Source organism: Leopardus geoffroyi, chromosome B1 (assembly GCF_018350155.1).
Source record: "Leopardus geoffroyi isolate Oge1 chromosome B1, O.geoffroyi_Oge1_pat1.0, whole genome shotgun sequence".
NCBI classification, from domain to species: domain Eukaryota; kingdom Metazoa; phylum Chordata; class Mammalia; order Carnivora; family Felidae; genus Leopardus; species Leopardus geoffroyi.
Window position 1 is genome coordinate 133,384,387 of NC_059327.1, and position 22,847 is coordinate 133,407,233.

Sequence of the window (22,847 nt, forward strand, 5' to 3'; positions counted from 1 at the left end):
ATCTACACATGTATACATACGTATGTATGCATATATATATAAAAGATATATATCTTGCATTTAAAAGTTTGCAAGGTGGGAATGCAAGCTGGTGCAGCCATTTGAAAACAGTAAGGGGGTTCCTCAAAAAATTAAAAATAGAACTACCCTACAACCCAGCAATTGCACTACTAGGTATTTATCCAAGGGACATATGCACCCCAATGTTTATAGCAGCACTATCAACAGTAGCCAAAGTATGGAAAGAGCCCAAATGTTCATCGATGGATGAATGGATAAAGAAGAAGTGGTATATATATACAATGGAGTATTACTCAGCAATCAAAAAGAATGAAATCTTGCCATTTGTAACTATGTGGATGGGACTAGAAGGTATGATGCTAAGCGAAATTAGTCAGAGAAAGACAAATATCATATGACTTCACTCATATGAGGACTTTAAGAGATAAAACAGATGAACATAAGATAAAGGAACACAAAAATAATATAAAAACAGTGAGGGGGACAAAACATAAGAGGCTTTTAAATATGGTGAACAAACAGAGGATTACTGGAGGGGTTGTGGGAGGGGGATGGGCTAAGGGTAAGGGGCATTAAGGAATCTACTCCTGAAATCATTGTTGTGCTATATGCTAACTAATTTGGATGTGAATTAAAAAAAATAAAATTAAAAAAAAAGAAAAATATGATAAGATGGTCCACAGTAATTAACTCATATATATTAGTATTTCCCAATATGTTAAGGCAAAGGCAGGTATATCTACTGAAAATGCCCAAGGAACAGCTTGAACTTTTTAGGTAGGTTAACCAATGAAGAAACTTATATTCTATAATTAAAATAGAATCAACTTTTATCCAGAGAATGCAGTAATTTAGCCTTAATGACTGACATTTGACAGGGGAGACCAAGGTCATTCTAAGACTTCTGATTCTTAAGTTGCACTCTTTACAATCTTTCCACAAAACTCATCTCCCATAGGAAACCAAATCAAATCATTATTTGATATGCCTTAAGGTTACTAAAGATGAGGAGAATAAATTGTTTTAGTGTCTAGACATTTTCCTTTAACAAAAGTTGTTAATATCCTGGTCAGAAACCATGCCTAATTATGTGTTCTCTACTGCACTTGGACCTCAATACCTATTAAGTAACAACAGCAACAAGAGGGGTGTGTGGTTCCCAGCCTCATCCCTAGACTGTTGCAAAACTCCTCTGTCACATGGTGTGCATAAGCTAAGACTTTCCCATCCAGTCCAAAAGGAAATAGTCCAGAAACAATTCAGTTATCTTTTACCTGAGGGTCCCATATACTGTGGGTATAGTAAGTAATTCATGAATGTTTCTTTTCCTTGAAAAGTCAAGATGAGCTTCCTGTGCTTCTGTTTATCTGTTTTTACTATTTGATCTCTCATGAACAGTTCATTGTAGCTTTATCCAGAAGCCATTGAAATGAGAGTTATCTAATTATCTTTGAACTTTACTGCAGTGGCAGAAATCATTCTAAGCATTGTAATTTGTGTATTACGTATCTTAGTGATGTTAAAGATGGAATTTATTTTCTAATGTGACCTTGTGGCATGTACTATAACCCCCAAAAGCCTGTAACTATATTTTCTAATATGGCACAAAAAAGTATATAGACACTTATTAAATCTGGAATTATGTGAAAAAAATAAATAAAAGTTTGCAAGGATATATACCAAGCCATTTTACTCGAACCACACCTAGAGAGTGGTTATTCTTTGGTAATGACAAGTAATTTTATTTTGTTCATCTATATTTTCTGTCTTCCTTTCCTTCCCTTCCCTCCCTTTTCCTTTCCTTTCCTTTCCTTTCCTTTCCTTTCTTAACATATATTTGTTTTCTAATAGTTTCTAAAATGGGGTGCCTGGGTGGCTCAGTTGGTTGAATGTTTGACTTTTGTTTTTGGCTTAGGTCAAGATCTTACATTTCATGAGTTTAAACCCTACATTGGACCCTGCACTGGTAATGGGAAGCCTGCTTGGGATTCTCTCTCTCTCTCTCTCTCTCTCTCTCTCTCTCTCTCTCTCTGCCCCTTCCCCACTTACTCTCTCCATCTCCCTTGAAATGAATAAATAAACTTAAAAACATTTTTTTATGAACATAGACTTGGATTGAGTTTTTGGGTTTTGGGGGGGTTTTGTTTGTTTTTTAAGATGAAATAGCTGTTGAAGCAGTTACAGAACAGATGTGTGATGCAGATCATGTATTGTCTCTTTCAAACCCAGTTTAGGTTAGGTGATTGTCTCCTGGCCATCAAAGGCTCACATCATTTGGCATTGTTTTCCTTGATGAAAGCTAGCTGCAGGTGTTGCTACTCAGCTACTACATGAACTTCTACTCTCTACCAGATTCTTAGTCCCCAGGCATCGAGGTAACCCAAGAGAATCAGAGGATCCAACAGGGCTGTGAATGCCCTGTCATGCTTCCTCCTCTTTGCCATGGTAAATACTGTAACTCTCTTGATTCTAATTTGATTCTACTCCACTGAATGTTTAGCTATGAAAACCAAGAGAGAACATGTTCTGTATGAGAAACTATTGATAGTGCTTTCAGCAGAAGTAAAAGTTCTCATCAAGTGTTGTCAAAGCAGGAACGACACACACAGTTTGTGCGCAGATTGCACACTACACAATTCTAGGGGGCACTGTGCATATTCGGGTCCCCTTAAACTTAAAAAATCTTCCAGGAGATGGCAGTAAAGTAGCTTTAGAAGAGGAGTAGGTTTTTCTGATTCACACAAAGGTACCCTTTGGGCTAGAAATAGAAATGTGCTGTGACTGTCTGGATGTATATATGACTGAACCCAAAAGGCCTGTATATAAACTTGTAAGATTCTGGCAGGTGGGTGTGAGGACCTCACCCTGCGGCTGCCCAAGAAAAACCTCCAGGTTCCCTTACTTGTTAAATCTGCCACTTGCCAATCTGGAGTGGCCTGCCTCTTTCTTTGCTCTCTCCCCGCCCTCTGTGTGCAGGGGAGGGGTGGGGGCAGTTTCAGATCTTACCCAAGGAGCTCCAGAGGAGATTGCAAACCAACAACCCCCACAGTGCTTCAGCTTCCTTTTTGGTAAATGGGGATCATAGTAATACCTATTTCACAGAGTTGTTGTGAGGAGTAAATGCAGTTAATACATCGGAAAAACTGAGGACAGTGCCTGACATGTAGTAATCAATTTTATGTGCGATTATTTTTGTGTGGTTTTTCAAGTTAAGATTTACATTTTTCTTTCTGTTTTTTAAATTTTTTTTAATGTTTATTTATTTCTGAGGCAGAGACAGAGCATGAGTGGGGGAGGGGCAGAGAGCGAGGGGGACACAGAATCCGAAGCAGGCTCCAGGCTCTGAGCTGGCAGCACAGAGCCCGACGTGGGGCTCGAACTCACGGGCCGGGAGATCATGACCTGAGCCAAAGTTGGACGCTTAACTGACTGAGCCACCCAGGCACCCCAAGATTTACATTTTTCATGAGTAAATATAGCCATCTATCTTTTAAACCTTCAGTATATGTCTAAGGTTTAAAAGAAACAAGTTGAAAGAGAACTTTGCATAGCTTTGTATTTTCCAAAGCACAGGTTAATTGGCAAGAATTTACAGCTACTTTGTGTAATTGCTAATAAATACAGACTTAGAGAAAAATAATCTAGTAATTGATGGCACTGAGTTGCACATTTTAAAATGGTTAAAATGGCAAATTTTATGTTATGTATATTGTCACACAATTAAAAAAAATTGTTTAATGTTTATTCACTTTTTGAGAGAAAGAAATAGAGAGGGGGGGGAGGGTGCCGAGAGAGAGGGAGACACAGAATCCGAAGCAGGCTCCAGGCTCTAAGTGGTCAGCACAGAGCCTGATGTGGGGCTTGAACCCACAAACCATGGGATGATAACCTGAAACGGAGTCAGTCACTTAACCGACTAAACCACCCAAGTACCCCTATTTTCACATAATTTTTAAAAATCAGTAATGTAATATTCCAAAAACCACTGAATTATACACTTCAAGTGGGAGAATTATATGATACATGAATTTATTTCTCAATAAAGCTGATTTAAAAAGAAAAAAAAACCTAACTGGAAAAGTAATGTCTGCTTAAAATATTATTAATTTGCCTCTCTTGGCAAATGAAGGAGCTGTGACAGTAAGAATTGCTTTGCATTTTGATTTTTTTGACAAATATTTTTTGAGCAGCTATTATAAGCCAAGCACCGTGGTAGGCCCTGGGGATTCCTTGGAAACCAAAATAGTCACAGAGCTTATAGTACAAGTTTGAGGGACAGACATTTAAAAAAAAAAAAAAAATTCACCCAAACAAGTATTTAATCACAAATCCAAAACAGGCTGTCATGTAAAACTGAAGATTACTACATAATGGAAATAATTTAGACTAGGGGTCAGGAAAGGCCTTTTTGAGGAAGTGAAGCAGAGTCTGAAAGGGAAAATGGAACTTGTCCAGGAGAATTTACCCAGGAATTCCCTGGATGTATTAAATAATTAACAGGCTATGGTGACATTAAATCTTATGGAAACAGCAACAACAAAAACCAACGCTTTACCAGTTTTCCTAGCAAGACCTTTAAACCCACTCAGTTCTCGCTCCAATAAGTGTTCTGTGTCAATGCTTCTTAGACTTTAATGCCTATAAATTTACCTGAGGATCCATAATGCACATTCTGATTTGGTAGGTCTGGGCTGGACTCTGAGACTCAGTTGATGGCCATGAGGCTCGGCGGAGGACCACACTTAACTAAAGAAAACAGACATCTGAATTCAATAGATACCACAGCTTTCTCTAATTATCTTCTGGCCTCTCTGTTTATTTCCAGTTCAAGCAAATTTGCTGCTGTCGGATTTCATAGAGCTTTGACTGAAGAACTGGCTGCCTTAGAAAGAACCGGAATCAAAACAACATGTCTCTGCCCTCATTTCATAAATACTGGCTTCATCAAAAACGCAAGTACCAGGTAAGTTGAGACAGAAATGAAGACGACAAAAGGATTGGTGATTGCTATGAATATCAGCCATTCCGTGGGTTTTCTTAAATATTTTAATCCTTAAAACACCTGACATTCAATTCCCGTAGCTCATCTCAATTTCAGCTCCTGTAGATTGTGGGAAAGCAGGTGAGGCAAAGAGAAGGGGAGAATATATGTAAACATAAATATGAGGAACTCAGGTGAACTTGGTAATCCTCCTTTTTTTTCTTTTCCTGAGCAGTGGTTTTCTGACTTAAGTATACAAACCTTTCACCAGGAGTGCTTGGGAACCATGTAGAGGTCCGACTCCCAGAGATGTTGATTGCTTGCGTTTGGCTAGGAGAGGGTAGTGGTGGGGAAGGGGCCTTGGGACTCTGTTTAACAAGCATCATCGGTAATCTAGAGATTATCCTCCATAGTGAGCACTAGTCTTTACTTAGTTAAAAAATAAAACTATATGGCTCAGCATCCGACTTCAGCTTAGGTCATGATCTTATGGTTTGTGAGTTGAAACCCCATATTGGGCTCTCTGCTGTCAGCTCAGAGACCTCTTTGTTCCGATCCTCTACCTCTCTGTCTGCTCCTCCCCTGTGTGCACTCTCTCTCTCTCAAAAATAAATAAACATTTTTTAAAAACTTATAAAACTATAAAGGATAAGCTCTGAGGTTAGTTTTTTTTAAGTTTATTTATTTATCTTGAGAGAGACAGAGACAGCACAAGTGAGGATGGGCAGAGAGTGAGAGAGAATCTCAAGCAGTCTCTGAGCTGCCATCGTAGAGCCTGATGTGGGGCTCAAACCCATGAGGCTGTGAGATCATGACTTGAGCTGAAACCGAGAGTTGGATTTTAACCATTTGAGCCACCCAGGTGCCCCAGAGGTTAATTTTTAATGTTTCTCTTCCTTGGGAGTAGTTTTAATGTCTTTGTAACATGATGCATAACTTTAAAAAATTCCAACATACAGAAAAATACGAATAAGTAAGAAAGTTTCTTTTTTAAATTGCCTTGAAACCTTCTATCTACTGCAAACTACTCAACATTTTGATGAACATCCTTCCAGACATCTCTCCATGTATAGCTTAAATGTCTAAATTATATGTAACTGGCATATATTACACGTGGGGTTCTGAAAACTGTAGGTAAACTACTTATTTCCCTCAGCATTATGTCATGGACGTCATTTCATGTCAGTAAAGAAAGAACTTTATCATAAATTGTGTTGGTTACTTAGTCTGAACATTAGTATCTACTAGTGATTTTTTACCCTGGCACAGCTGCAATGAACACCCTAGTGATGAAGTTTTGGGGTGATGGGGAGTTCGTAAGGTCCAGAGTTGACGGCCAAGAAAGAATTCTTGAAGACATTTTTGGTGCCAAACTAGTGATTTTATTAAAGCATGGGGACAGGACCCATGAGCAGGAATAGCCACATGGGGTTGTGACAGGTAACTCATTGTATACCCTCAGGTTGGGGCAGAGTCAAGGATAGAGTAAGTCTCTAAGGTATTTTGGAAGCAAGGTTTTTAGGACCTTGAGTGGCTAGCTGTTCCTAGGGAAACACCACTTATTACCATTTAATAAAACCCCAGTCATGAGACTCTTCAGATGTATATGGGGGCGGGGGCATAAACTTGGAGGATGATTGACAACATATATCTTGGGGCAGTTGAGATAAAGGAAGTAGACTTACAGGATCCTCAAGGTTGTGACAGTGTTAAGCCAAGGTTCTCTTTTGCCCCTAGCAAACTGTCATCATCCAGGCAGCTGAGCCCCTATAGAGGGAGGTCACTCTGCTGGTTTGAAGGACTTGTCACTGGGCTGTAGGCAGTAAGGGAATTTAGTTTTTCATTTGTCTTAGTTTCCCACATCACCATGGCAGTTTTCTTTGTTCTTCGGTAGCCAGGAGTGTCTGAGGAATATCACACACATTCCACCTGGGGGGTGGGGGGAGTGGGTATGTGTGTGGCAGCCTGTATTTTGCCCTCAGCTTGCCCCAAGCTCCCTCATCACTAATGCGCACATATTTTCACATTTTGGTGGTGTCTCCTTCAGGTAGATTTTAGAAGAGGGATTACTGGGTCAAAGGGTGTACACATTTTAAATATTCGTACGTGCTGCCAACTGCCCCGGAAGTGTTTCACCTATCTGCACCTGTACCCACGGGGCAGGAAGAGCACCACCGCTTTTCTACTTCCTCAGCAGCCTGCCTTCTGGTGATGTTCTGCCCTTTCCATACAGGAAGGATCATCTTTGTTTCCTGATGACCTAGTAGCTACATTAAAGTGTTTTCTTATGTTTTTTGGTAGTAGGACTTCTTTCCTTCTATTTTTTTTAGGTTTATTTATTTATTTTCAGAGAGACACAGCACACACACAAGGCGGGGGGGGGGGGCGGTGCAGAGAGAGAGTGTGTGCGAGAGAGAGAGAGAGAGAGAGAGAGAGAGAGAAAGAGAGAATCTCAGGCAGGCTCCCCACTGTCAGTGCAGAGCCCATGAACTGTGAGATCATGACCTAAGCCATAACCAAGAGTTGGATGCTTAACCAACTGAGCCACCCAGGTGCCCCTTTTTAAATTTTATTTAAATGTTTATTTTTTGGTAGTTTGACTTCTTTTGTTTTTAATTTTTTAAAATGTCCATTTATTTATTTTGAGAGAGAGACTGTGAAAGCAAGGGAGGGGCAGAAAGGGGAAGGTGGAAAGAATCCCACGCAGGTTCTGTGCTGTCAGCACAGAGCCTGACACGGGGCTCGATCCCACAAGCCATGAGATCATGACCTGAGCTGAAATCTAGAGTTGAATACCCAGCTGACTGAGCCACCCAGGCACCCCAGTAGTTTGACTTCTTTTGTCAATTGCCTGTTTCATGACCTCTGCTCACCTTTTCTATTGAGCTATAGAGTTTTAAATTAATATCTATAAGTTCATTGTACATTCAAGATACTATCTTATATGTCATACACATTGCATATATTTTTCCCCAGTTTGCTATTTGCCTTTCAACTTCTTTTTATTTAGTTTTACATTAAAACTTCTCAGTTTATTTTCCATCATGGCCTATAGGTTTGGCGAGATATTTATAAAGGTCTTTTTCAGCCCAAGCTTATAAAAATACCCACCTATATTTATTTCTCCAGTACTTTTATGGTTAAATACCGTTTATTGATTCTTATATTTAAAAAGGGAGTGTCAGGGGCGCCTGGGTGGCGCAGTCGGTTAAGCGTCCGACTTCAGCCAGGTCACGATCTCGCGGTCCGTGAGTTCGAGCCCCGCGTCGGGCTCTGGGCTGATGGCTCAGAGCCTGGAGCCTGTTTCCGATTCTGTGTCTCCCTCTCTCTCTGCCCCTCCCCCGTTCATGCTTTGTCTCTCTCTGTCCCAAAAATAAATAAACGTTGAAAAAAAAAATTAAAAAAAATAAATAAATAAAATAAAAAGGGAGTGTCAGAGAGAGGAGTACCATCCTCAAGGGTAAGATTTGCCAATTTCCTCCATTATTTAATTATTTTCAGGGGGAAAACTCTCATTGGATCCTAATATAATATTCTGAGTCAACTTTTTCACTCAGACTGTCTTTCAGCAGTTAAAAACAGGTACCATATTTTTATAAAATTATAATTGGGTTTTTTAACCTTGCCCCCAGGACAAGGCTACATAAACTAACGTTCCTTGTGGGCAAGAGTGCCCTCTCTGGCAAAGCTCTACTAGTGACAATTAAAAAAATAATTGGGGGAAATAAATAAATAATAATTGGGAAGCTTGCTATGGGGGGAAAAGGATAAATCGAAGTTGGCAGGAGTCTAGACCAATCACAGGAATATAACCTGGTTTAGCAAGCGTCTGGGTCTTGGTCCCTGCCACATGAACCCCTTTGAAGATAAACTGATACTAGAGTAGATACCAACAGTGAAGTTGGTTTTGATCTAGAAACTTAGTGCTAATTAGAAGACAGACAGATCTTACTCTATATTGTGGACACTAAATAAAATTTGTAATTTTCTTTTTTAATATTTTTAATGTTTATTTATTTTTGAGAGACAGAGAGAGACAGCATGAGCGGGAGAGGGCAGAGAGAGAGAGAGGGAGACCCAGAATATGAAGCAGGCTCCAGGCTCTGAGCTGTCAGCCCAGAGCCTGAAGCGGGGCTCGAACTCACAGACCGCGAGATCATGACCTGAGCCGAAGTTGGACGCTCAACCGACTGAGCCACCCAGGCGCCCCAAAATTTGTAATTTTCTTAAAACTCATGACAATGCTTTTGCTTGTAGAGATTAAGTAATTTACCTGTAAGGAACAGAACTGAGCCTCAGGCCAAACCTTTTCCATTTTTACACAGAGGAGGGCCTTTCTGAAAGAAAGAAACTAAACAAACCTCGAAATGATTGATTCCAAAGAATTTGTATCATATTAATGTTGGGACTTACATTCCCTTTTAAAGCACATCAAAGACACCGTTTATTGATTCTTATATTTACACATCTAACACACTGCAAAGAAACTGGTTTACTATAGCAGTTATAATTCAGCATAATCTGAGTTAATTGGAATTAAGTGTAATCAGGTGTTCTGAGTAATTTTTTTTGACAGCTAAGAGTTATTTGCATTAAATAAACTTGGATATCAAGAAATCGTTTTATTAAAAACATTTTTTGAAAGTCTGCTAAATAGGTGCCCGACTAGGTGTAGATACCTTATATAAATAACCTCTAATCTCTAATCTAGGAGGACTAGATTTGGCACCAGGACATAGTTTGCCTATCCTTGCTCTAATGTTTATCTGCAAGATAAGTCTTACAATGCCCATTTTATGAACAAAGAAACTGTAAGCTGGAGAAGTTAAGAAGATTGCTCAAGGTCACACAGCCTGAAAGTGGCAGACTGGAATTCCTACTAGCTCCCTAACTCCAAATGCCCTGCTATTCCTAGCTTTATTTCTTCACATAAATTAAAAAAAATTTTTTTTGATGTTTATTTATTTTGAGAGAGAGAGAGAGAGAGAAAGAGAGAGAGAGTGGGGGAGGGGCAGAGAGAGGGAGACACAGAATCAGAAGCAGGCTCCAGGCTCTGAGCAAGCTGTCAGCATAGAACCTGACACGGGGCTCGAACTCACAAACCGTGAGATCACGTCCTGAGCCGAAGTCAGACACTTAGCTGACTGAGCCACCCAGGTGCCCCACTTTACATAAATTTTTAATTGAAGATTTTGTCCTGAGAAACACCATATTTAAAATGTGTACTAGATATGTCATTGGAGGTATCTTTATTGCTTTTGTGATAATGTATAATGATTGTAAACAAAATTTAAATAATGTAGAGAAAAGCCCCTTCAAAGCTATAGATGCTGTTAGGTCTAGTTGATTTACATTTTTGTTCAAGTCTTCTATTTCTTTGCTAATCTTTCTAGTTGTTCAATTCATTTTTGAAAGTAAAATTAATGTCTCCAATTCTTATTTTTAAACTGTTTTTTCTCAATTTCATCAATTTTTCTTCATGTATTTTGGAGCTCTATCATTAGGTATATGAACAGTTTTTCATAAAATGTTCTTCCCTTGGGGCACCTGGTGGCTCAATCAGTTGAGCATCTAACACTTGATTTCAACTCAGGTTATGATCCCAGGGTCATGGGACTGAGCCCCAAGATTCTCTCTCTCTACGCCTTGCCCCTACTCGTGTGCACACTCTCTCCCCAAGATAAAAAAAATTTTTAACGTTTGTTTTAAAAAATAAATAAATAGGGGCGCCTGGGTGGCTCAGTCGGTTAAGCGGCCGACTTTGGCTCAGGGCATGATCTCGCGGTCCGTGAGTTCGAGCCCCGCATCGGGCTCTGTGCTGACAGCTCAGAGCCTGGAACCTGTTTCAGATTCTGTGTCTCCCTCTCTCTGACCCTCCCCTGTTCATGCTCTGTCTCTCTCTGTCTCAAAAATAAATAAACGTTAAAAAAAAAATTAAAAAATAAAATAAATAAATAAATAAATGTTTTTCTCTCAAATAAGTTATCTCTCTCTTTCCAATTAGTGATATAAACAATGTAACATAATATGAATTTATGAATTAAGTGAAATTGGATATTCTGATGGAATTTTTTGACAGTCAAGATTTATTTTTATTTAATATCCTTTTAAAAACATCTATCCTCCTACATAAAATATGCATTACAATTTTTCTCTAAAAATTTAGTTTTTGTGTGTGCTACAGAAAGATACTAGTTTTTGTTGGCTAGCACCATAAGAAAGAAAATGTTATGAAAGAAGGTGATGGGTAACATTTGTGTCACATGACTGTATTAAGTACTTCCCTACATTACTGGTGGAGTGCTGAGGTCAGCTTAGACTCATTTGGGGACACAATGTTAATAGCTTGAAATCGGCCATGGTTCTTACACCATAGAAAGTAAATGGTACAAAACAGATAATTCTGTGCCCTAAAGAGCCAGTTGTGAAACATTTACTAGCAAACCACTGCATTAACTCCAGTTTTCAGATAAAACGCAAAAAAAAAACTTCTAAACTTTAAAGAGTAGCAATATCTTCCCCCAAATTACTCAGCTACTTAAGTGGTAGTTCGATTAATCAAACATAGTCCTTCTACCTGAAAATACCCTTTGTCCCTAAGTATTCCTATGCCCCACATGCATTCTCCTACCCTACACCAACAGATGGGCCTGAAGTGTTTTTGAATAGTTGCTACAAAATCGGTCATGAACATTTATTTCATAGGATTTACAACTCTTGTTAACATTAGACTGTCATAGGAAAACATTTTTCCATGTACTGATATTTTAATGTTTAAGATTTTATTCTGCCAGTAAGTTGATTTTCTGGAAGTCTTTTGGTCTTTTAAAAATCATGATATTGGCTAGCCATTAAATTTCATGAAAATTATTCTGGCAGAAGCTAAAACTTTGGATAAAGAGATCAAACACACTAAGAAAAGTTTAGTCAGTGCAACACCATTTGATTGATAGGCTCACAAGACCACAGTGTGAATGAGGGGGTATGCCGTACTGTTTACACAGGTGTTTGTGAGCTTTCATGGAGCCTGGGAATAGTGAAGTCTGGTAGCAATATGCTAGAAAGTTAATTTCCTTCTGGATACTTCAAGGCACAAGCATTCTTCACTTCCTAGATTCATCATCCTATTGCCCTAATACCCTGCCTATTGCCACAGGCTAAAGGAGTGCTTAGTCTTCTTCAAGCTTCCACTGCCTCCTCTGGACCAAAAGCTATCGCCTTTATTATTACATTTTCTCTCCTGTTGCTCTCCAGATTTTTCTTATGTAATTCTTCAGAGTCCAGGGTGAACACAGTGTTCTAATAAATGACTGACCTATGCTGAGAATGAAAGATGATATCCTATATATATATTTTAAACTCTGCCCTCCTTCATGTAGTCAATGATCACACTCACTTATAAGCATACTACTATACTTCTCAACTGTCCCAATTTTACTTTACTGCATATGTTTTCTATCTGAATGAACTTTCTATATTTGTTCCTAATGAATCCCATCCAATTCTTTTTGTCTCACTTCTCTTAACTAGTCACACACATTTAAAGTCTGCCTCCCCAAAATGTTAGTCAGTTTGGTGACGTTGGCAAATTTCATGAGTGTATTCAATTATGTACCTTTTTTTCTAAGTCATTAATAAAATGTTAAAAACTGACAACCAATTCTTATGTAACACCCATCCTTTTTTTTTTTTTAAGTTTATTTATTTTGAGAGACAGACAGAGAGAGAGAGAGAGCACAATCAGGGGAGGGGCAGAAAGAGACGGATAGAAAGAGAATCCCAAGTAGGCTCCACACTGCAAGCACAGAGCCTGATGTGGGCGTTGAACTCACAAACCATGAGATCAGGACTGGAGCCGAAACCAAGAGTCAGACACTCAATCGACTGAGCCACCCAGAAGCCCCCCCACCTTTTTAAAATTTTGTTTATTTTCAGAGAGAGAAAGCAAGAGCAGGGGAGGAGCAGAGAGAAAGGGAGAGAGAGAATCCCAAGCAGGCGTCACACTGTCAGTGCAGAGCCTGACACAGGGCTCGAACTCACGAAACCGCGAAATCATGACCTGAGCTGAAACCAAGAGTCAGGCACTTAACCGACTGAGCGACCCAGGCACCCCTTGTGTAACACCATTCTAAGTGCACATGTTCTAACAAAGGCCACTCTTTAGGGACCACATAGTGCATGCCAGGGTGTTTAGACAGTGAAGATCCAACATGGAACTAAGTAACAAAGCTGCAAATTAAATCAAGACCTAGTAAATATAAGGGTTCCATATGGAGATCAAGGACCTTGAGCTGAGCACACTTTTGTATTTTAATTTTCCCCTGACACTTTAGAAATTGTTAACTAAGAGTCTTAGTGTGTAATAAAACTTGTGTAATGGTATTTGACTTTTTCCCCAAGACTTCTAAAGATTTAGAAGTGAATTTGTCAGTCTTAATCTAGCTGATTTATTTTTGAGTCCTGACTCCTTCTATAATTCTTATTTGCAAAATAGGGACTGTCATGTCTCCTTCACAGGCTGTTGTAAAACTTCAGTGAGATGTCCTCTGTAAGAGTGTTTAGCACAATGTGCAGTACATGATAAGCGCTAAATAAATGGTTGTTACCATTAATGCTAAAGCAACTGCTATTTTTGAGCACTTATAATGGATCAGATGCTACAAAGTCCTTTTTGTTATGAGTCCTGTGGTAATTTATCATTTGTTTAGCGCCAAACTAAAGCTAAAGTTTCAGGAAATGTTTTGTTGCTAAAGACTGCTTCTGATTTCAGTTTGGGACCCATTCTGGAACCTGAGGAAGTGGTAGACAAGCTGATGGATGGGATCCTGACTGAACAGAAAATGATTTTTATTCCATCTTCTATATGCTTGTTAATAGTACTGGAAAGGTAAGCGACAGTTATGTCTATCAGCATTATAAACAAAGATTTATGTATTATATATTTTCACTCAGATTTAAAACCAGACATTTGATAAAGTATAATTAAATGGAATTAAAGTAATAAAAATGATAGGCTTAAATAATCCCTCAGTGTTTTTTTTTTTTTAAGTTTATTTTTTAAAGAGAGTGTGAACAGGGGAGGGGGCAGAGAGCGAGGGAGAGAATCTGAAGCAGGCTCTGCACAGCCAGTGCAGAGCTGGATGTGGGGCTCTAGCTCATGAAACTGTGAGATCATGACCTGAGCCAAAACCAAGAGCCAGATGCTTAATCAACTGAGCTATCTGAACCCCAGTCCCTCAGTTTTTAAAACCACATTTGTTAATCCTTGAAGCAAAGTTTATACAGCAGTTGGGTAAATGAACTGAATAATTTCCACAAGTTTTAAAGTTTGGGTTTTTTTTTTTTTTAGAGAAGTGTGTATATTTCTAGAAGTCTTGTCTCATAAATGAATGACTATAAAGAAGGATAGGTGTTTTTTTGTTTCTTTAAAAAAACATTTTTTTAATGTTTATTTTTGAGAGAGAGAGACAGAGCTCAAGCAGGGGAGGGGCAGAGAGAGGGAGACACAGAATCTGAAGCAGGCCCCAGGCTCTGAGCTGTCAGCACAGAGCCAAACAGCGGGGCTCAAACTCATTAGCCATAAGATTATGACCTGAGCCAGAGTCCAATATTGAACTGACTGAGCCATCCAGGCACCCCAAAGAAGGATAGTTTTTTAAGCATTGTTACATAATAGAATCATAGGACAACCATAATAGAGATTTAGGTTTTAAATATTCATTTAAATATACAACAGATAATCATTGAGCTCTTGTTTTGTACAAATCATACCGAACCATAGAAATTGTTAAATAATCTTTTACAACTTTAAAGATCCTTGAGCCTTGCTACTTCCACGGACCAGCAACATCAGCACCACCTAGGAGTTTGTTAGAAATACAGACTCTCAAAAAAAATGAAAAAGAAAGAAAGAAAGAAAGAAAGAAAGAAAGAAAGAAAGAAAGAAAGAAAGAAAGAAAGAAAGAAATACAGACTCTCTTGGTGTCATGAACTAGAATTTGCATTCTAGTAAGATCTGCCATGTAGTTGATTTGAATACATATTCAAATTTGAGAAGTACTACTTTAGAGCAGTAGCTCTCAGCTTTGGTCACATTGGAATTCGCTTAGGAGTTTTCAAAATACTAACGCCTGAGACCTACTCCCCAAGACTGATGTCATTGGTCTGGAGTGTGGTCTGGTCTCTGAGAGATACAACTTCCCCAGTAATTCTGATGTACAGCCAAGATTGGAAACCACTGGTTTAACCACCTTCCTCATAACACATTGCCTCATTATTCATATGTTAACACTGTGTGACAGTGAGGCTGATCCAGGTAGTGAGGGGAAGGTGAAGAGATGGCTTAGGTTAAAGGAAGAGAGGGAGGGAGGAAGGAAGGGAGGGAAGAGAGAAGAGAGAGGAAGGAAGGGAGGAAGCCTCTTGATCTTTGTCCCTACAGTCAGGCTTCTGCAACATGGTGGGGCATCAGGATCACTTAGGAAGATAATTTTAAAAATATAGATTCTTGGATGTCATCCCTAGAGACTTTAATATTGGATGTTTTGGTTGGGACCCAGACATCTGTATTTTAGCAGGCAACTGCCACAGGCAGTTGGTTGAAAGATCATACTTTGAGAATTACTGACCTAGGAACTGAAAACATTTCAAGAGATCAAAAGCATACACGACACATGTCAGGCTTTTTAGCCCCTTCTACAAGGAATTATGGTTGAACGTACCTTAGAGGTTTAGATAATGAAACTCAAGGAGATCACCAAGGATCTCCTTGGTGAGTAACTAAGTTAAAACCTGTGAAGTGTTGACCGTTTTGCTTGTTACATTTCATAAGTAAGCACTCAGTGATTACAGTCCTTTAGAATGTAAGTCTATGAGGGAAGGAAATTTGCCTGTTTTTCATCACTGTATGTAGCCCCTGTACTTTGGAGAGTTGATGCACACATAGGGGGCACCAAAATGTTTGTTGATTGAATAAATTAATTCTATTTCCTAGACCTTTAGCATACAGGCACAAAGTTTGTGCTCTGGGGTTAGATGAAGCTGTGTTTGTGACTTGCTCACACACGAACACAGATGAGTTGTTTATTTTTATTTATTTATTTATTTTCATATATGAAATTTATTGTCAAATTGGTTTCCATACAACACCCAGTGCTCATCCCAAAAGATGCCCTCTTCAATACCCATCACCTCCCCTCCCCTCCACTCCACCCCCCCCATCAACCCTCAGTTTGTTCTCAGTTTTTAAGAGTCTCTTATGCTTTGGCTCTCTCCCACTCTAACCTCTTTTTTTTTTTTCTTCCCCTCCCCCATGGGTTTCTGTTAAGTTTCTCAGGATCCACATAAGAGTGAAACCATATGGTATCTGTCTTTCTCTGTATGGCTTATTTCACTTAGCATCACACTCTCCAGTTCCATCCACGTTGCCACAAAAGGCCATATTTCATTCTTGCTCATTGCCACGTAGTACTCCATTGTATATATAAACCACAATTTCTTTATCCATTAGATGAATTGTTTAATTTCTTTGAAGCTGTGTCGTCACCTGTCACATGGAGACAGTAAGGCTTTATAGGACTGTGAGGAATAAATAAAATGATGCATTTGGAGAATTCAATAAAAGTTATATACAACTGTTATTATTATAATAACACTATTATTATCATTGCCCTGATTTTTCTCTGACTGTGAATGTTGAGTGCTCAATTGCCAAGCTTTATTTTAATGCCATCTGGTCAGATGTCTGTATATACAGTTGACCCTGAACAACATGGGTTTGAACTTTAGGGGTCCACTTATAGGTGGATTTTTTTATAAGTACAGTACAGTATTATAAGTGTATTTTCTCCTATGATTTCCTTAATAACATTTCCTTTACCCTGATTTACTTTATTATAAGAATATAGTATAGAATACAAATAACATATAAAGCATGTGCTAATTGACTGTTTATGTTATCAGGAAGGCTTCCAGTCAACAGTAGACTATTAGTAGTTAAGTTTTGGGGGAGTCAAAAGATACATGTGTGTTGTTCAAGGGTCAACTATAGTTACACTGATTCATATATTCTGTTTAGATCCCCTCAGACTCATTGGATTGTGACAAGTTCCTCAATATTCTTAAATACAGGCATACCTCATTCTATTGCCTTTTACTGTAATCTCAGATGTATTTTTAACAAATTGAAGGTTTGTGATAATCCTACATCAAGCAAGTCTACCAGCATCATTTTTCCAACACCATTTTCTGACTTCATGTCCCTGTGTCACTCGCAATATTTCAGACTTTTTCAAGATTATATTTGTTACAGTGATCTGTGATCGGTGATTTCAACTTGCTGAAAGCTCAGATGATGGTTAGTGCTTTTTAGCAATAAAGTATTTTTTAATTAAGGTGTATAAAATTGTTTTAGACATAATGCTATTGCACCTTAATAGACCACAGTATAGTGTAAACGTCATTTTTATATGCACTGGAAAACCAAAAAATTCATTTGACTCGCTTTATTGTGATATTCGCTTTATTGCTGTATTTTGGAACAAGATCTGCAATATCTCCGAGGTATGCCTATATAGGGTAGGAAGAAAAATTTGGACCTACCACGTATCCATCATGCACAAAATAGAATATTTAAAGTATTTTATATTAACACATTGATTTTTCACAAGAACAGTGTGGAGTAGGTGTTGTTTCCATTTTCATGTGAGGAGTTTAAACTCAAAAGTTAAATAATTTGTTCAGCATTATGCTCAAAACCAAGTTCATTCTCTGCATTTTCATTTAGCAGTTCTGTTTCTTTAGTCTCTTAGTGGAGCATTTGAGCAATATTTTGGATTACAAAGTGTGAAAGTAGTTCCTATTCTCATTTCCTTCCCCGTGTGATGTTTCTTGTTTCAAAAGTCTTTTAACATCTCAGTTCTTCAGTTCTACACACCTCTTCTCTGGATCTTCTGAAAAATACAGGAGCATATTTATTTCAAAAACTAAATATTTCAAGTGACTCCTACCCTAAAAGGTGGTTAAACCTCCTTCCTTTCCCTTTTGAAACCAAAATGGATTTAATTGAAAAGAACATATAGAAGTGACTCAGAGTTAAAGTTCTTAATCTTGTTTAAGATGATACGTGATAAAGGATACACCCATACTGGCAGATCATAGATGTATATTATCTCTACTGATTATGAAACTGCTGATGACAAGAAGTTGCTATTCATATGGTACTGCTTTCCTTCTAATTGTTAAATTAGCTGTCACAGTAGCACGTACATTCACTAGAAAATAGTCCAGAGAAGTAAGAGACAAATCATATCTTCAGTTTTCAGACAAGGCTTGTTTGCACATATTTATCCAAGGCTTGGAAGCCTCCACCCTAAAGGTATTTCCATAGCCAGCTGTGGATGAGAAAACAGCATTATAATGGGGGACTTTAGAAATATTCATTATTGGGGTGCCTGGCTGGCTCAGTCAGTAGACCATGTGACTCTTGATCTCAGGGTCATAAGTATAAGCCCCACATTGGGCATGAAGCCTACAAAAAAAAAAAAAAAAATGTATGTTCATTATTAGGTGGGGACTAGGGCAATGGGGCTAAACTCTGGTTTTTTAAGAAATATCCAAAAAATCCAAAAAATTTCCTTATTCGTAAATGAAGAAGAGAAAGAAAAGACAGAGAGAGAGAGAGGAAGCCCAACACAATAGTTTCTGTCTTTTATGTGCCTGTTCCACTTCACTCTCATTTCATCACAGGGCTCCCTGACTGTATTCCAGTATGATTTCTACATTGCATATAGCTGCCTAATCATAGAACATATATTAAAAAGTTATTTTTCTCATGCAAAAAAAAAAAAAGATGATACATTATAGACATAAGTATTTTAAAAGAATATATTTTACAAGTGCATTTAATATTAATTTCCTAATTATTTTCATGTATCTTTTTTTTAGGATCCTTCCTGAGCGTTTCCTGGCATTTTTAAAACGAAAGATCGATATTAGGTTTGATGCAGTTATTGGATATAAAACTAAAGGACAATAAGTTCTACATGGGCTGCATTCTACATTTAGTTGATGTAAATATATACCTTAAAAATGCCTGCTTTCCAAAACATCATTATATTTAAGTAACATAACTTAAATTCTTCTTCATACATTAGCCATAGATAAATAAAACTGATTTAGCAGGTTTCAGTGGGTTTCATCTAATATTCACCAGAATTTTAACGTTTAGACTTCTGCTTTTCCTAATTATCTTTTTTTTCTTCAGTATCCTCTTTTGAGGCCCTGGCAGTGCACATTTATTACCACCTCTTCTCTAGCTGAAAGCTAATTTCATATAATACAAAGAGGGGAATATCTTAGGAATTGACCTCACAGAAAATGGAGAAAAGGAACAAAAATAATTTTATAATAATTTCTAAGAGTTTGTGGCTTGTGAAGGCTTTGCAAAATTTGTATTATAAATATGTAAGATATAGTGGTATTTCTAATTTCACTTAAGTTTTATATAATTCACGTGTTTCCTTTTCTATTCTCCATAAAAACAGAAACTTCAGGCTCTCTAAATTTAATGAAGAACTGTATCTAATGGCATTTCACAGTGAGTTTCATGTGATGTAAGAAATACTGCTCAAACATTTCATCCTGCACATTACCACACTGTTTCATTTCAAGGCCAAACATTTCAGCTCAAGGAAACTAGAGATGGACACATCTTGCAGGTATAGAAGCACCATTGGAATTTGAGGCAGAGAATTAAGAGAGTGTACCCATAGTGGCAACAATAAACAAATCAAACCTAAACTTTTGTCTCTGTCTTTTTGTCTTGAAAAGAAAGCTTGATTTATCCTTCAAATTAAAGGAAAATGCATTATATAATCAAAGATCTTTTTTTATTTTTTTAATATCTGGAAATTTCTTGGATGCAAGTGAGGCTCAGTGAGATGAGAATATGAATTGAAAAAATATTCAGGTTTGTTGGATTTCTATTGAAGAAAAATATTTCCCAGACTGTGTTAATATACACAAAGTAAAGAACTTTGATCCTTCCATCAGAAGGTTCATACTTAGAAAACATACAACTCAGAATCACTGACCCTGGTGAAATGTAGGTAAATGAGTCACATTTAGGTACAGAAATTTCATGGTAAAAGACCTTGATTCTGTTTCTAAACAGAAACATACTTACTTATTTTTACTTTTTTAACTTTTAAAAAAAGTTTATTTTGAGAGAGAGAAAGAGAGCAGGGGAGGGGCAAAGAGGGAGAGAGAGAATCCGAGGCAGGCTCTGCATCACCAGCACAAAGCCCAACGCGAGGCTTGAACTCACGAACCATGAGATCATGACTTGAGCCAAAATCAAAAGTCAGACACCTAACTGACTGAGTCCCCAAGGCTCCCCAAAACTTATATTTATTTAATATGTGTCTGGTACTTTCCTAAACAGTTGGCTTATTGAACAATTAAGTTATGTCATCAGTGCCACTGCAGATGATAAGGATCATAAGATAATCAGTTTAAGGAAGGTTATACTGTAGATTCTATAATATATGAAAATGTTTCACAGCAGGTATTCCTACAATAATGTTCTCCCTGCCCATCAACTACCTTCTAATACAGAGAATCCAAATACAATTGCTGTCAGAGTACATTCTACATTCAGTTGATGTAAATACATATCTGAGTCAAAAATGCCTCCTTCAAAAACATTGTCACATTTAAATAACATAACTTAGATTCTTCTCCAACATTAGCCATGCTCTGATAGCACTCTACTGGAGTACCTGTGAATAACCACAGAATTTATAGATTTACCTAAACCCTGTCCTGTTAGGTGAGAGTGACAGTAGAAGGTTGGAGAGTCTCTTCCAGTCAGCTTGGGACTCATTTTGAAATACATGTAGTGTTTATTATTTTGATTAAGTTATACCTGCTCCAGCTTGCCAAGAATAATGAAGTAGGTGAGGAGAAGACACAGTGAAACTTCAGTAAGGTGACTGAGGCCCCAAGATTACTGATGACTTTCCTCTTTTCACAATAAACATGTTTACCTCTTTTTTTTAATTTATTTTTAGTATTTATTTATTTTTGACAGAGAGAGAGAGAGAGCCAGAGCATGAGTGGGGGAGGGGCAGAGACAGAGGGAGACCCAGAATTCGAAGCAGGCTCTAGGCTCTGAGCTGTCAGCACAGAGCCCGACGTGGGGCCCGAACTCACGGACTGCGAGATCATGACCTGAGCCGAAGTCGGACACTCAACCGACTGAGCCACCCAGGCACCCCAAAAATGTTTACCTCTTAACACACTTGTCTGAAAATTAACACTTGGAAGGATTCTGGCATTAACCATTATGGGAAATAAGTACTACTTCTTGGATAGTACACTGACAGAATGGTAATCAGTCCTTTTCATGAATGTTAACCATATGCTAGGCACACTTGGCCATTTAATCTTCCAGCAATTCTGTGTAGTAGGCGTCGAAGGCATTGCTGAAATTCCTGTAACAAGCAGTAACTCAGAACCTTAGAGGCTGATGCCCTAACTCTGTTGAAAGGTTAATGAATGCTGTAGGAGTTCTGGGTTTTTGTTCTCTGCCTCCGCCCTCCTTTTTTTTTTTTTTTTTTTTGTTGTTGTTGCTGTTGTTAAAAAAAAGCTTGTTCTGATTCACTAACATCAGGCAATTACTGCTTTGACTCTAAGTCTGAAAACTTTTAACTGTTATTTGAATGAATGAATTCTAACTCTGAACCCACGTCCTAACAGTTTAGTGGGAAAACTCATCTCAACCGCCAATAGGGCCACTTCTGAGAGTCACACCAAAATCAAAGAGGCTTACATTGCCTTGGGGTAAACAGGAAAGACTTCTCTAACTGTCAACTATCATGGTCCTCTGTGGTCCTAATATAGGACCTTGATAACAGACGGCTCTCTCTTTTGTGGGGTACAGAAATCCTGACTGTTGGTAAGGAACTAACACTCCCTGGACACACCATAAAGTCTTCCTGAGCCCTTGCTATCACCCTGGAGCCCTGCCATGGGACAACTAAGACTCACTGGCCTCTCCTATTCCCTTTGAGAATATTCCCATTCTTGCCTTCAGAAGCACTCTTCCCTATCCCTGTCCCCAAGCTACCATTCTCATGTCAGAAATCTATTCTTTTTAATGGAAATAAGGATTAGAAAGAGTAAGGAATCAAGCCAAGGAAAAGGGTTAAAATTGACCCTTAGTAGGTTGTCAACATCAACTTGGCTAGCAAGTAAATAGCTAATGAGGATTTTACTGTGGGGGAGGGGAGCAATTATTAAGAGCCTCCTCTCCCAGGCTGGGCAATAGACTTACTCCCTTGAAGAATTCTGGGTGGTAGACATCATTATTCCCATTTCATAGATGAGGTAGCCCAAAAGCATTCACCAAACTTACCTGAAATCACACTGCTACTCAGAGGTCAAGCTGAGGATTTGAGCCCAAGTTTGCTGACTCATTATCCTACAACCTCAGTGGGATTCCTGGATAGTTGAACCATCACCCTAAGCCCCCTCTGCTTCCTTTTACTCAAGCTCCCCTTGGTATTCAGACAATATTCCATAATTAGCCAATGAAAATCTCCAATGGGAATTGAAGCTATTTCATCTAGGAATTATTTTAAGGTAGAATGAAATCCTAAATCCTAGTTGCTCAAGTATTCTACCTAAAAAAAAACAAAAAAAACAAAAAAAAACCAACCTAGCCTGGACTGACCCAATATCGCAACAATCTAAAGTTTCCTGAAATTAAAATGCTGAGCCTGAAAATATTGGGATAGTCTTAATCTGCACTGGCCATCACATCCTTCCCAAAAATAGATAGAAATTC

General features: G+C 38.3%; 1 protein-coding gene across 1 annotated transcript in view; it reads left to right on the plus strand.

Annotated features, from left to right (window-relative positions):
• The window catches only part of HSD17B11 (hydroxysteroid 17-beta dehydrogenase 11), a 33,382-nt gene extending 13,589 nt beyond the window's left edge, over positions 1-19,793 (plus strand). Inside the window, exons 5-7 of the mRNA XM_045473416.1 lie at positions 4,847-4,984; positions 13,773-13,889; positions 18,944-19,793. Coding sequence (XP_045329372.1) covers positions 4,847-4,984; positions 13,773-13,889; positions 18,944-19,034 — 346 coding nt within the window. The 3' untranslated portion in view covers positions 19,035-19,793. The remainder of the gene's footprint in view (positions 1-4,846; positions 4,985-13,772; positions 13,890-18,943) is intronic.
• The last annotated feature ends 3,054 nt before the right edge of the window (positions 19,794-22,847 follow it).